This window comes from Rhinoraja longicauda, chromosome 2, assembly GCF_053455715.1.
Source record: "Rhinoraja longicauda isolate Sanriku21f chromosome 2, sRhiLon1.1, whole genome shotgun sequence".
Classification (NCBI taxonomy): domain Eukaryota; kingdom Metazoa; phylum Chordata; class Chondrichthyes; order Rajiformes; family Arhynchobatidae; genus Rhinoraja; species Rhinoraja longicauda.
This window is the reverse complement of record NC_135954.1, coordinates 8,123,992-8,139,915: the sequence shown is the minus strand read 5'-3', so window position 1 is coordinate 8,139,915 and position 15,924 is coordinate 8,123,992. Positions and strand designations below refer to the sequence as shown.

Below are 15,924 nucleotides of genomic sequence, written 5' to 3'. Positions count from 1 at the left end.
GCCTTCTGAGGCAGAGAATTCCACAGATTCACAACTCTCTGGGTGAAAAAGTCTCCGTTCTAAATGGCCTACCCCTTATTCTTAAACTGTGGCCCCTGGTCTAAACAAATAACGTTGATTGAATTGATTGATTGAATGAAAGATACAGCATGGAAACAGGCCCTTTGGCCCACCGAGTCCCCGCCGACCACCAATTGCTCGTTCACATTCGTTCTATATTGTCCCACTTTCACATCCACTCCCTGCACATGGGACAAATCACAGCAACCAATTAACCTACACAAATTGTGGACGCAGCCAAGACCATCACGCTAACCAACCTCCCTTCCATTGACTCCATCTACACCTCTCGCTGCCTCGGCAAGGCCAGCAGCATCATCAAGGGCTAGTCGCACCCTGGCCACTCCCTCTTCTCCCCTCTCCAGAACCAGGGGCCACAGTTTAAGAATAAGGGGTAGGCCATTTAGAACTGAGATGAGAAAAAACTTTTTCAGTCAGAGAGTTGTGAATCTGTGGAATTCTCTGCCTCAGAAGGCAGTGGAGGCCAATTCTCTGAATGCATTCAAGAGAGAGCTAGATAGAGCTCTTAAGGATAGCGGAGTCAGGGGGTATGGGGAGAAGGCAGGAACGGGGTATTGATTGAGAATGATCAGCCATGATCACATTGAATGGTGGTGCTGGCTCGAAGGGCCAAATGGCCTCCTCCTGCACCTATTGTCTATTGTCTCTCCCATCAAGCAAAAGCTATAGAAGTGTGAAAACGCACACCTCTAGATTCAGGGACAGTTTCTTCCCAGCTGTTATCAGGCAACTGGACCATCCTACCAACAACCAGAGAGCAGTCCTGAACTACCATCGGACTATCTTTGATCGGACTTTACTGGCTTTACCTTGCACTAACGTTATTCCCTTTTCGTGTATCTGTACACTATGAATAGCTCAACTGTAATCATGTGATGTCTTTCCGCTGGCTGGTTGGCACGCAACAAAAGCTTTTCACTGTACCTCGGTACACGTGACAATAAACTAAACTGAACTACAAACCTGCACGTCTTTGGGAAACCAGAGCACGCACGTGGTCAGAAGGAGAACACGCAAATTCAACGCAGATAGCTGTGGCAAATTTAGAGTAGGAAACAAAATATTATAAAGAATTTATTATTTTAAAAATATTTCCCTATGACTTGGAGGAGGAGGTAAATCAGGCCATTTAATATAAACCATTTCATCTTGTTCTCACCGCACAGCATCTAAGACCGCAACAAATTGCAGAGTTGTGATCGTAGCCCAGCCCACCACACAAACTGAGATGTGAGATTAGAACTGAGATGAGGAAAAACTTTTTCAGTCAGAGAGTTGTGAATCTGTGGAATTCTCTGCCTCAGAAGGCAGTGGAGGCCAATTCTCTGAATGCATTCAAGAGAGAACTAGATAGAGCTCTTAAGGATAGCGGAGTCAGGGGGTATGGGGAGAGGGCAGGAACGGGGTACTGATTGTGAATGATCAGCCATGATCACATTGAATGGCGGTGCTGGCTCAAAGGGCCAAATGGCCTCCTTCTGCACCTATTGTCTATAAACCAGCCTCCCTTCCACTGACTACATCTACAACTCACGCTGCCTCGGCAAGCCCCCCCCCCCCCCTCAGATAGGACCGATTTTTTTTTCTTTCTTCAAGAGCATAAAGTCTGCAGGCAAAAGACTGTAGGTTCAGCCAGTCGGAATCTTTTAACACAGTGCGGCACAGTGACACAGAGTTGATACCTCACAGCACAGGAGTCCCGGGTTCAATCCTGACTACGGGTGCTGTCTGTACGGAGTTTGTGCATTCTCCCCGTGACCTGCGTTGGTTTTCTCCGGGAGCTCCGGTTTCCTCCCATACTCCGAAAAGACATGTAGGTTTGTAGGCTAACTGGCTTATTTAAATTGTCCCCAGTGTGTCGGATAAATCAAGTGTATGGGTGGTCAGTGCAGACTTCCACGCTGTTTCTCTAAAAACTAAAACTAAAAATAAAGCACAAAGGAAAGTTGCTACTGCGTTATTACAGAATTGGTGCAAGTATATGGCAAAGTGATGAGAGCAGGGAAGACCATGAGAACGGACAGGTCTGGCACAAATTAGGTAAAATAACGTTCATAAGTTCTAGGAGCAGACTTGGGCCCATCAAGGCAGGGGTGTCAAGGGTTATGGGACGAAGGCAGGAGAATGGGGTAGAGAGATAAAGATAGACCAGCCACGATTGAATGGTGGAGTAGACGATGGGCCAAATGGTCTAATTCTGCTACTAGAACTTATAACATAAACTTAACCATTCAACCATGGCTGATCTACCTTTCCCTCTCAACCCCATTCTCCTGTCTTCTTCCCATAACCCCTGACACCCGTACTAATCAAGAATCTGTCAATCTCAGCCGTAAAAATATCCAATGACTTGGCCTCCAATGAATTCCACAGATTCACTGCTCTCTGACTAAAGAAATTCCTCCTCATCGCCTTTCTAAAGGAACATCCTTTTATTCTGAGGTTATGGCCTCTAGTCCTAGACTCTCCCACCAGTGGAGACATCCACTCCACATCCACCCTGTCAAGGCCTTTCACTATTCGGTTAGAGTCAATAGACAATAGGTGCAGGAAGAGGCCATTCGGCCCTTCGAGCCAGCACCGCCATTCAATGTGATCATGGCTGATCATTCTCAATCAGTACCCCGTTCCTGCCTTTTCCCCATACCCCCTGACTACGCTATCTTTAAGAGCTCTATTTCTTGAATGCATTCAGAGAATTGGCCTCCACTGCCTTCTGAGGCAGAGAATTCCACAGATTCACAACTCTCTGACTGAAAAAGTTTTTCCTCATCTCCATTCTAAATGGCCTACCCCTTATTCTTAAACTGTGGCCCCTTGTTCTGGACTCCCCCAACATTGGGAACATGTTTCCTGCCTCTAACGTGTCCAACCCCTTAATAATCTTATACGTTTCGATAAGATCTCCTCTCATCCTTCTAAATTCCAGTGTAAACAAGCCTAGTTGCTCCAGTCTTTCAACATATGACAGTCCCGCCATTCTGGGAATTAACCTAGTAAACCTACGCTGCACGCCCTCAATAGCAAGAATATCCTTCCTCAAACCCAGTCAATGCGGTCCCCTCTAATCCTTCTAAACTCCAGCGCCGTCAAACGCTCATCATACGTTAACCCAATCATCCCTGGGATCATTGTCGTAAACCTCCTCTGGACCCTCTCCAACGCCAGCATGCATCCTTCCTCAGATATGGGGACCCAAAACTGCTCACAGTTCTCCAAACGTGGTCTGACTAGCGCCTTACAAAGCCTCAGAAATCACTTACTGCAGCAAGTGTTTGTAAAGCAACCTGGGAAAGTGATCTTTGCATCAGACCTCCGTGGCAGCAAAAGCTTCCCCTCATTGTTGAAGATAAAAAGACTGAAGGCTTTTGTATTCTAGCCCTCTCGAAATAAACGGCAGCGTTGCATTTGCATGCTGTGATGCAGACTCCACTCAACGACAAATGGATGCCAGCTGAGCAGTGTGAACTGTTATCAAACAGCCAGACCAAAAAAAACAAAAAGCTACTGAATCTTGTCAGCTCAACTGATCAAGCACTTAGACATGCAGGGGCATTTGCTGATGAGGCAAAGCATGTTATTTTAACGGCTAACTCATGGCTCAGTCCATATTTAGAAGACGGTGTGCCGTTCTGTGCACTGTTCAAAGGGACACTGATGTATCGGAAGGAATTTGGAGAATGAGGAGTTGGCTTGCCATTAATAGTCAAGGCTATACAATCTCCTTAGCCAAATTGCTGGCATAAATGTATGGTCGAATGCATGGACAGATTGATCACTTACTTTTGGTTCCATTCTCCATTGGTAAGCTGCAGCTGGTTCACTGTTAGAACTTTACAGCAAAGAATTCCTATCGTTACTGCCTCAGCTCTCTGAACGAGACATTCATTTTGTACCTAATCCTGACCTCTTACACAATCCGGTTATAATTTTTGCTGTTAAGTAGTTATTCACTTTTTAAAGAGACATTGCATCCCACTACAAGGGACACTCTGGGTAAAAGACTCACCCGATTGAAATAGAAAGGGCTGCTTTTCTATCTTGGCCCTGATAAGTTCATAAGATAGAGGAGCAGAATTAGGCTATTTGGCCCCTCAAGTCTACTCCACCATTTATCTTTCCCTCTCAACCCCATTCTCCTCATGATCTGATGAAGAATAACATAGCCTGACCTACTGGGTATTTCCAGCATTCCCTTTGCTTCAGATATTCAGCAGCTCTACTTCCTTAGAAGGCTTAGTAAGTTTGGCATGTCCCCTACAACTCTCACTAACTTCTACAGGTGCACCATAGAAAGCATTTTATCAGGATGCACCACAGCTTGGTTTGGGAACAGCTCCATCCAAGAAATTGCAGAGAATTGTGGACGCAGTCCAGACCATCACACAAACCAACCTCCCTTCCATTGACTCCATTTATACCTCAGGCTGCCTCGGCAAGGCCAGCAGCATATTCAAGGACGGGTCGCTCCTCCTTCGCCCATCGGGCAAAAGGTATAGAAGTGTGAAAACGCACACCTCCAGATTCAGGGACAATTTCTTCCCAGTTGTATCAGGTAACTGAACCATCCTACCACAACCGGACAGCAGTGCTGAGCTACTATCTATCTCATTGGTGACCCTCGGACTATCCTTGATCGGACTTTGCTGGCTTTACACCCCAGTGGTATGAACATTGACTTCTCCCACTTCAGGTAGTCCCTGCTTTCCCTCTCTATCGCCTCCCCCCTTCCCAGTTCTCCCACTAGTCTTCCTGTCTCTGACTACATCCTATCTTTGTCCTACCCCCTCCCCTGACATCGGTCTGAAGAAGGGTCTCGACCCGAAACGTCTCTCCTGACATGCTGCCTGACCCGCTGAGTTATTCCACCATTTTGTGTCTACCTTCGATTTAAACCAGCATCTACAGTATTTTTTCCTACACTACTTGATCGGACTTTGCTGGCTTTACCTTGCACTAAATTTTATCCCCTTATCATGACATCCCTGTGTGGTACCTCAGCTGCACGGAGGCAGAGAGGAAAGCTCTTCAGCGGGTAGTCCATAGAGCTCAGAGGACCATCGGAACACAGCTACCAGCCTTGGAGGGCATCTCCAACACACGATGCCTCAGAAAAGCCACCAGCATCCACAAAGACTCCTGTACAATGACAATAAAGATATATTGTATTGTATTGTATGAATCTATGCACTCTAGATGGCTCGATTATAATCATTGGGAAGTGTGGGCAAGTTGGGCCAAAGGGCCTGTTTCCACACTGTATGACTCTAAATTGGTCCCGTGCCCTGAATCTTTCAAACAAAGTCATTTCTCATCATGACACAGATCTCATGATTTATTAACAGAGCTATCCCACCTCTGTTTTCCTTCTGCTTAGCCTTGCAAAATGTCAAGTAACCCAAAATATTCAGTAGGTCACCTTGCAAACAAGTTTCCAATGGCTGTCAGAGAAATTCACCTATCATGTTACAAATGCTGTGTGAATTCAGATAAAGAGACTTTAATTCTTATTCCTTGCCAATTGTCCCGTCCTCCACTCTTCAGGACATTCTGTCTCTTCCTGGCACACTCTTCCAATCTTTACTCATATCACAATCTTCACAAATAGCCTTATCCTCAATATCTAAATTATTTTAAGCTATCCTTTTCACCTGAACCTTTTCCCCTGTCCCACTGTTCATAAATTCATAGGATCATAAGAAATAAGAGCAGAATTAGGCCATTCGGCCCATCAAGTCTACTCTGCCATTCAATCATGGCTGATCTCAACCCCATTCTCCTGCCTTCCCCCCATAACCCCCGTACTAATCAAGATTCTGTCAATCTAATATTTATTGATTTCCTATGAAGATTGTGGATGAAAGATCCAGAGCATTCACTATGAAACACAGAAAATAGGTGCAGGAGGAGGCCATTTGGCCCTTCGAGCCAGCACCGCCATTCATTGTGATCATGGCTGATCATACAATCAGTAACCCGTGCCTGCCCTCTCCCCATATCCCTTGATTCCACTAGCCCCTAGAGCTACGATAATGTGAGTGGTGCTGTGGATGTAGTTTGGTATTACTTATGTTACAGTGTAGTATGCACAAAGTACTAAAACTATACACATGACAAGAACCGATCACTGCACAAAAAGACACAGAGTGCTGGAGTAACTCAGCGGGACTGGCAGCATCTCTGGAGAACATGGATAGGTGATGTTTCAGGTCAGAAGGTCTTGAGGAATAGGAGTAGAATTAGGCCATTCAGCCCATCAAGTCGACTGCCATTCAATCATGGCTGATCTATTGATTTATTCACAAAATGCTGGAGTAACTCAGCAGGTCAGGCAGCATCTCGGGAGAGAAGGAATGGGTGACGTTTCGGGTCGAGACCCTTCTTCATACTCCAGCATTTTGTGAATAAATCGATTTGTACCAGCATCTGCAGTTATTTTCTTATATGGCTGATCTATCTCTCCCTCCTAACCCCATTCTCCTGACACCTGTACTAATCAAGAATCTATCTATCACTGCCTTAAAAATATCCATCAACTTGGCCTCCAACCTTCTGTGGCAATGAATTCCACAGATTCACCACCCTCTGACTAAAGAAATTCCTCCTCATCTCCTTTCTAAAGGTACGTCCTTTTATTCTGAGGCTGTGGCCTCTGGTCCTAGACTCCCCCACTAGTAGGAGAATGGAGTTGAGATGAAAAGGTAGATCAGCCATGATTGAACGGTGGGGTAGACTTGTGGGCCGAATGGCCTAATTCTGCTCATAGAACTTATGAACTTAAAGAAGCCGAGAATGTCAAAAGGACTTTTTGCCTTGTTTTGTACATTGTTTATTTATGGAAATTGAAATTAATGAAGTCATACATTCAGGTCTGTGATCTTGTTAACACAAAGCCAATAGTTTCACACACCTCAGATAGTAATCCAGTTTCCTTCCACGCACCAAATATTTGTGGGCTTGTAGGTTAATTGGTCTCTGTAAAGTGCCCCTCGTGTGCAGAGAGAGGACGAGGAAGTGAGATAACACAGAATGTGTGTGAACGGATGGTGGTTGATCATAAGTGATAGGTGTAGAATTAGGCCATTCAGCCCATCAAGTCTACGCCATTCAATCATGGCTGATTTCGATTTTTTAGATTTAGAGATACAGCGCAGAAACAGGCCCTTCGGCCCACCGGGTCCGTGCCGCCCAGCGATCCCCGCACATTAACCCTATCCTACACCCACTAGGGGCAATTTTTTTTATTTTTACATTTGCCCAGCCAATTAACCTACAAACCTGTACGTCTTTGGAGTATGGGAGGAAACCGAAGATCTCGGAGAAAACTCACGCAGGTCACGGGGAGAACGTACAAACTCCGTACAGTACAGCACCCGTTGTCAGGATCGAACCCGAGTCTCCGGCGCTGCATTCGCTGTAAGGCAGCAACTCTACCGCTGCGCCACCGTGCCGACGTATCTATCTCTACCTCCCAACCCCATTCTCCTGCCTTCTCCCCATAACCTCTGACACCTCTAATCAAGAATCTATCTATCTCTGCCTTGATGCAGTACAGAATGCCACAGGAGATCCTTCTTCCCTGTGGCTATCAAACTGTACAACTCCTCCCCCTTCTGCGAGGGGTAGACTGAGACTGAGACTGACTCCCCTTCCCCCCCCCCCCTCAATCTTTGCACATCCCCCAAGCCTTTCCACGTGTCACTTTAATTTCATGTTTCATCTGTTATGTGTGTTTTATGAATGTTGGCAGATCGATTTCCTTCCAGGGATAAATAAAGCTCTATCGTATCATTAAAAATTCCACTGACTTGGCCTCCACAGCCTTCTGGGGCAAAGAATTCCACAGATGGGCTGAATGACCTGCTTCCAAGTTGTATCTTTCAAACCATTCACTCTGGGCATCAGGCCGGTTACGAGATGAATGAGGCAAATGGCAGATTGGACAGAAGATAAGACACAAAAACACTGGAGTAACTCAGCGGGTCAGGCAGCATCTCTGGAGAAAAGCAAATAGGTGACGTCTCGGGTCGAGACCCTTCTTCAGACTGAGAGTCAGAGGAGAGGGAAACGAAAGATATAGACGGTGATGCAGAGAGATATAGAACAATGGAATGACAGATATGCAAAAAAGTAACGATAAGGGAAACAGGCCATTGTTAGCAATGGGGCTGGGTGAAATCGAGTTACAGACAATGAGACTCAACAAGATGACTTTGAGGCTGGTACAACTTGGGTGGGGGAGGGGATACTCTGGGCCAATGGTTTGATTTCAATGTCTCGCTCAAACAATGGTTGCTCTGACCATTCAGCAGTGTTCGCAGTGTGGTGCTACCCAGTACAGTATTACATAGAAACATAGAAAATAGGTGCAGGAGGAGGCCATTTGGCCCTTCGAGCCAGCACCACCATTCATTGTGATCATGGCTGATCAGCCACAATCAATAACCAGTGCCTGCCTTCTCCCCATATCCCTTGATTGCACTAGCCCCTCAAGCTCCATCTAACTCTTTTAAATTCATCCAGTGAATTGGCCTCCACTGCCTTCTGTGGCAGAGAATTCCACAAATTCACAACTCCCTGGGTGATAAAGCTTCTTCTCACTTCAGTTTTAAATGCCCTACCTTTTATTCTTAGACTGTGGTCCCTGGTTCTGGACTCCCCCAACATTGGGAATATTTTTACTAAATCTAGCTTGTCCAGTCCTTTTACGTCTCTATAAGATCCTCTCTCATCCTTCTAAACTCCAGTGAATACAAGCCCAGTCTTTCCAATCTATGACAATCTCTCCATCTCATATGACAGTCTCACCATCCCGGGGACTAACCTGGTGAACCTACGCACTGCCTCAATAGCAAGGATGTCCTTCCTCAAATTAGGAGACCAAAGCGGCACACAATACTCCAGATGTGGTCTCACCGGGCTCCTATGCAACTGCAGAAGAACATCTTTACTCCTTTACTCAAATCCTCTCATTATGAAGACCAACATGCCATTAGCTTTCTTCACTGCCTTCTGTACCTGCACGCTTACTTTCAGTGACTGGTGTACAAGGACACCAAGGTCTCGTTGCACTTCCCCTTTACCTAACCTGATACCATTGAGATAATAATCTGTCTCCTTGTTTTTGCCGCCAAAGTGGATAACCTCACATTTATCTACATTATTATATTGCATCTGCTATGCATCTGCCCACTCACTCAACCTGTCCACATCACCCTGCATCCATTAACGTTATCCCCGATTGACATGATTTAAGCTTCCATCTGAACTTTGACTCCACGGCTTCAGCTTCACCAACTCGACCCAACCTCTCCCTGCCGTTTTCTGTGCTCAGAAGCAAAACGAATCTATCAGAATACCTTGAACAGTGAATTTGGGGCAGCGCGGTGGCGCAGCGGTAGAGTTGCTGCCTCACAGCACCAGAGACCCAGGCTCGATCCCGTCTGTACGGAGTTTGTACGTTCTCACTGTGACCTGCGTGGGTTTTCTCCGGGTGCTCCGGTTTCCTCCCGCACTCCAAAGACGTACAGGCCATTCGTCCCATCACCATTCAATGGCGACTGACCTATCTTTTCCTCTCAACCCCTTTCTCCTACTAGTTAATTAGCTTGGGTAAAAATTGTAAATTATCCATAGTGTGTAGGATAGTGCGAGTGTACGGATGATCGCTGGTCGGCGCGGGCTCGGTGGGCCGAAGGGCCTGTTTTCGCGCTGTATCTCTAAACTAAACTAGTGGACATCTAAAGTTAACACCAAGGCAATCCGACAAAGCATCAAAACCATCATCGGGAAATGTGAAACCGGCTCTGTTTTGCTCAAGCCATTTACAAACTTCTTGTGTCGGAAAGAACGGCAGATGCTGATTTAAATCGAAGGCAGACACAAAAAGCTGGAGTAACTCAGACTAACAGGCAGCATCTCTGGAGAGAAGGAATGGGTGACGTTTCAGGTCGTGACCCTTCTTCAGATTGTTTTTTTAAAATTACGTAATTTGTAGCTTGGTTTGCCCGCTGTAAGGCAGACTGGGTGCTGGGATTAGCTGGTACTTTCGTGGGAATTAGATACTGCCTTTGACACAGGGTTTTGAAAGCTGCTGCCTCCGTCACCAATACAACTCATTGGTATAAACTGCACATATGACAACTCGGCTGAATAGCCGGCTTCTGATCTTATTGTTCACACTTCTGCTGACTTCACTTGTTGCTGCCAACAAAAAAAACAAGCTTTCCTCCTTTCCAAAAGACCGCTGCAACAAAGCAGACATCGCGGCACGAGGATAAAAATATTAAAAAGATAAATGGACAACGAAAAACAAACGCACTTTGTGCTTTGGGGTAAAAAGAGATGAGAGGATGACTCTTCACAGAATATTCCACCATGTACTTCTTTGGAGAGTGGGAGGAAATCGGCACGGTGGCGCAGCGATAGAGTTAGAATCATGGAAAAATAGGTGGAGTAGGCCATTCGGCCCTTCAAACCAGCACCGCCATTCAATATGATCATGGCTGATCATCCAAAATCAGTAACCTGTTCCTGCTTTTTCCCCACATCCCTTGATTCCTCGAGTCCTAAGACCTAAATCTAACTCTCTCTTGAAAACATCCAGGCCTCCACCGCCTGTATGTCTTTGGAGTGTGGGAGGAAACCGAAGATCTCTCGGGAGAAAACCCACGCAGGTCACGGGGAGAACGTACAAACTACGTACAGACAGCACCTGTAGTCGGGATCGAACCCGGATCTCCGGCGCTGCATTCTCTGTAAGGCAGCAACTCTACCGCTGCGCCACCGCGCTGCCAGGTCCCGAGGCCTTGAGCTAATGGGAGTGGTTGAGCAGGCTAGTTCTTCATTCCCTGGAGCTCAGGAGGATGAGTGGTGATCTTAGAGGTGCATAAAATCACGAGGGGAATAGATAGGGTGAACACACGAGTCTTTTACTCATGGTAGGGAAATCAAGAATCAGAGGATATAGGTTTAAGTTGTAGGAAGGAACTGCAGATGCTGGTTTAAACCGAATATAGACACAAAATGCTAGAATAACTCAGCGGGACAGGCAGCATCTCTGGAGAAAAGGAATAGGTGACGTTTCGGGTGGAGACCCTTCTTCAGACTGAAGAAAGAAGTCGTCCCTGTACAGAAGCATGCATTTCAATGAAGTCATCTCTGCGTTCCAGAAAACCAACCTCACTTCCATTGACTCCATCTACGCCTCACTATTTTTATTTAAAAATTTTCAATATCAAAAAATACTTTATTCCAGTAATAAATATTTACAAAAACATTTTATTTTCAGAAACTCCATCCGACATTCCCGGAGGTTATACATTCAATGCAGATATTTATTGCCAAATTTACACAGAATCCCTTATTTGGAGGGGCGTCTCTCTCCACCACACCCTGCCCCCCATGTCCAGCAGCGGAAGGACCCTACACTGTGGTCCTCCCCCACAGGGCCTTGGCGTTGGCTGCACCAAGCTTCAGTGCGTCCCTCAGCACGTACTCCTACAGTCTGCAGCGGACCAGTCGGCAACATTCCCCGACGGACAGCTGGGAGGTCAACAAAGATCGGGCAGACCAAAGAGCGTCTTTCACCGAGTTGATGACCTTCCAGCAGCACTCGATGTCAGTCTGAATGCGTCCCTGGGAACAGTCCATAGATCACAGAGTCCTCTGTGACGGAGCTGCTCGGAATAAATCGTGATAGGGACCCCTGCAAACCTCTCCAGACTCTCTTAGCAAACCCACACTCTGCCTCGGCAAGGCCAGCAGCATAATCAAGGATAGATCACACCCCGGGCACTCTCTTCTCCCCTCTCCCATCGCTCCCCACACATTAACACTATCCTGCACACACTAGGGATAATTTTACATTAATAACCAAGCCGACAAACCTGTAATACATTAATAACCAAGCCGACAAATTGTTACATTAACAATTAAGCCGACAAACCTGTACATCTTTGGATTGTGGGAGGAACCCGAAAATCTCAGAGAAAACCCACACAGGTCACAGGGAGAACGTACAAATTCAGTACAGACAGCACCTGTAGTCGGGATCGAACTCTGGTCGACGGCGCTGTAAAGGCTGTAAGAGCAACTCTACCGCCGTACCCCTAAATTTTAGTAACATGTGGCAACCAAACCAAGTGCAATGCACCGTCACTTAAAGATCATCCTCTACAGTAAAGCAGATTTATGTTTTCTACTTACATGCTGTGCCACATCTTCCCCGATGATGTTGCTGTGCTTCATATAGTCTGCAACAGCCCCCATCAGCACCACGTCGAAAGCTTCCACATACGGTGCCACATCTGGAGGTACAAAAATGAAACTTAAAATTAAACGATCAATACTTTAAACATTGTTATAGAGTCACAGAGTGATTCAGTGTGGAAATAGGCCCTTCGGCCCAGCTTGCCCACACCGGCCGTCATGTCCCAGCTAGACCCACCCATATTGGCCCATATCCCTCCAAACTTGTCCTATCCCTGTCTAACCGCTTCTTAAACGTTGGGATAGTCTCAGCCTCAACTACTTCCTCCGGCAGCTTGCTCCATACATCCACCACCCTTTGTGTGAAGCAGATACCCTTCAGATTCCTTTTAAACCTTTTCCCCTTCACCTTAAGCCTATGTCCTCTGGTCAATAGACAATAGACAATAGGTGAAGGAGTAGGCCATTCGGCCCATCGAGCCAGCACCACCGTTCAATGTGATCATGGCTGATCATTCTCAATCAGTACCCCGTTCCTGCCTTCTCCCCATACCCCCTGACTCCGCTATCCTTAAGGGCTCTATCTAGCTCTCTCGAATACATTCAGAGAATTGGCCTTCACTGCCTTCTGAGGCAGTGAATTCCACAGACTTACAACTCTCTGACTGAAAAGGTTTTTCCTCATTTCAGTTCTAAATGGTCTACCCCTTATTCTTAAACTGTGGCCCCTTGTTCTGGACTCCCCCAACATTGGGAACATGTTTCCTGCCTCTAACGTGTCCAACCCCTTAATAATCTTATAGGTTTCGATAAGATCTCCTCTCATCCTTCTAAATTCCAGTGTATACAAGCCTAGTCATTCCAGTCTTTCAACATATGATAGTCCCGCCATTCCGGGAATTAACCTAGTAAACCTACGCTGCACGCCCTCAATAGCAAGAATATCCTTCCTCAAATTTGGAGACCAAAACTGCACACAGTACTCCAGGTGCGGTCTCACTAGGGCCCTGTACAACTGCAGAAGGACTTCTTTGCTCCTATACTCAACTCCTCTTGTTATGAAGGCCAACATTCCATTGACTTTCTTCACTGCCTGCTGTACCTGCATGCTTCCTTTCAGTGACTGATGCACTAGGACACCCAGATCTCGTTGTACGTCCCCTGTTCCTAACTTGACACCATTCAGATAATACTCTGCCTTCCTATTCTTACCACCAAAGTGGATAACCTCACACTTATCCACATTAAACTGCATCTGCCATGCATCCGCCCACTCACACAACCTGTCCAAGTCACCCTGCAACCTCATAGCATCTTCCTCACACTTCACACTACCACCCAGCTTTGTATCATCTGCAAATTTGCTAATGGTACTTTTAATCCCTTCATCCAAGTCATTAATGTATATTGTAAATAGCTGCGGTCCCAGCACCGAGCCTTGCGGTACCCCACTAGTTACTGCCTGCCATTCTGAAAGGGACCCATTTATCCCCATTCTTTGCTTTCTGTCTGTGAACCAATTTTCTATCCATGTCAGTACCCTACCTCCAATACCATGTGCTCTAAATTTGCCCATTAATCTTCTATGTTTCCTGCATTTTTCCTGCATCTAGCTTGTCCAGTCCTTTTATAATTTTATATGTTTCTATAAGATTCCCTCTCATCCTTCTAAACTCCAGTGAATACAAGCCTAATCTTTTCAATCTTTCCTAATACGACAGTCCCGCCATCCCAGGGATCAATCTCGTTGCATGTTCCATAATCAAGTATTTTTTGTGCAAATAATGTAATTATCTTCAATGCACCATTTTTCTGGATAAATTGCCCAGTTGGTATTGGATAAACTGCTGTGATTTCTGTTTTAGTTTTCTCTTGCTGTTTAAATAGACTGGTGCCAGTAGAGAGAATATTGACTGGTCGCATCACGGCCTGGTTCGGCAACTCGAAAGCCCAGGAACGAAGTAGTCTGCAAAACGTGGCGAGCACTGCCCTGGTCCATGACGCCCCCAACATCGAAGGGATCTACAGGAGTCGCTGCTTCAAAAAGGCAGCCAGCATCATCAGAGACTCACACCACCCTGGCCACACTCTCATTTCACTCCTTCCATTGGGAAGAAGATATGGGACCTGAAAACATCCAGGAACAGCTTCTTCCCTGCAGCCATCAGGCTATTAAACACTACAACCTTCAAATAAGCTCTGAACTACATAGACTTACTTTGTCCTCTGCACTGTTATTTTATGCACGTCAGTATTCCAAAATGGAACAATAGTCAATATCAATAGTCGTTTATTTGTCACATACACATAAATGTGTAGTGAAATAAAACATTACCCGCAGTTGAAACACTAAGACCAATAAGAATAATCAATAAAAATGCAATAACACATACAATCATACACTAACACCAAACAAAAGAAACTATCTATGTAAACAGATAGAAACATAGAAAATAGGTGCAGGAGTAGGCCATTCGGCCCTTTGAGCCTGCACCGCCATTCAATATGATCATGGCTGATCATCCAACTCAGTAACCCGTACCTGCCTTCTCTCCATACCCCCTGATCCCTTTAGCCACAAGGGCCACATCTAACTCCCTCTTAAATATAGCCAATGAACTGGCCTCAACTACCTTCTGTGGCAGAGAATTCCACAGACTCACCACTCTCTGTGTGAAAAAAAACTTTCTCACTATACCCATAGATTACTCTGCTATACCCATAGACAATAGACAATAGGTGCAGGAGGAGGCCATTCGGCCCTTCGAGCCAGCACCGCCATTCAATGTGATTATTGCTGATCATTCTCAATCAGTACCCCGTTCCTGCCTTCTCCCCGTACCCCCTGACTCCGCTATCCTTAAGAGCTCTATCTAGCTCTCTCTTGAATGCATTCAGAGAATTGGCCTCCACTGCCTTCTGAGGCAGAGAATTCCACAGATTCACAACTCTCTGACTGAAAAAGTTTTTCCTCAACTCTGTTCTAAATGGCCTACCCCTTATTTTTAAACTGTGGCCCCTTGTTCGTGTCCAACCCCTTAATAATCTTATAAAATGTTTGTAAAAAATTTCAGTGTGTGTGTATATTAATATGTGTGTGTGCGCACGAGCGTGTATTTTTACATTTACCAAGCCAATTAACCTACAAACCTGTACGTCTTTGGACTGTGGGACGAAACCGAAGATCTTGGAGAAAACCCATGTAGTCACGGGGAGAACGTACAAACTCCGTATAGACAGCACCCGTGGTCGGGATTGAACCCTGTAAGGCAGCAACTCTACCACTGCACCACCGTGCCACCCCATACTTCCTAATTCTTCAATACATTTAGCCCGAATGTCGGATATATATCAAATCTCTATTTTTTAACCACAGCTACACATTAAAACCAAAATTTGTTGCTTATATCCAGATGGGTTAAGGAGTGCTCAGTTTATCATTTTTAAAAACTCGTTCTCTTTCCCTGGTCACCTTCTTTGTGGACAATTCTGTTGAGGTGCTTTGGACGTTTATTTTCTCCAGGCTCTTTTACCCTGAAGTGGGTTGTCACTATTTTCCCAAGAAGTTGCAATAAGTACCCAAAGTATGAAAAATACTACTTGAGGACTGGCAAAATAAGGGATTCGTTTTTG

General features: G+C 45.7%; 1 protein-coding gene across 2 annotated transcripts in view; it reads right to left on the bottom strand.

Annotated features, from left to right (window-relative positions):
- The window catches only part of cap2 (cyclase associated actin cytoskeleton regulatory protein 2), a 142,547-nt gene that overhangs the window by 86,986 nt on the left and 39,637 nt on the right, over positions 1 to 15,924 (bottom strand). For both annotated transcript variants that reach the window (XM_078414714.1, XM_078414724.1), the window contains one exon: positions 12,289 to 12,389. In XM_078414714.1, coding sequence (XP_078270840.1) covers positions 12,289 to 12,389 — 101 coding nt within the window. The remainder of the gene's footprint in view (positions 1 to 12,288; positions 12,390 to 15,924) is intronic.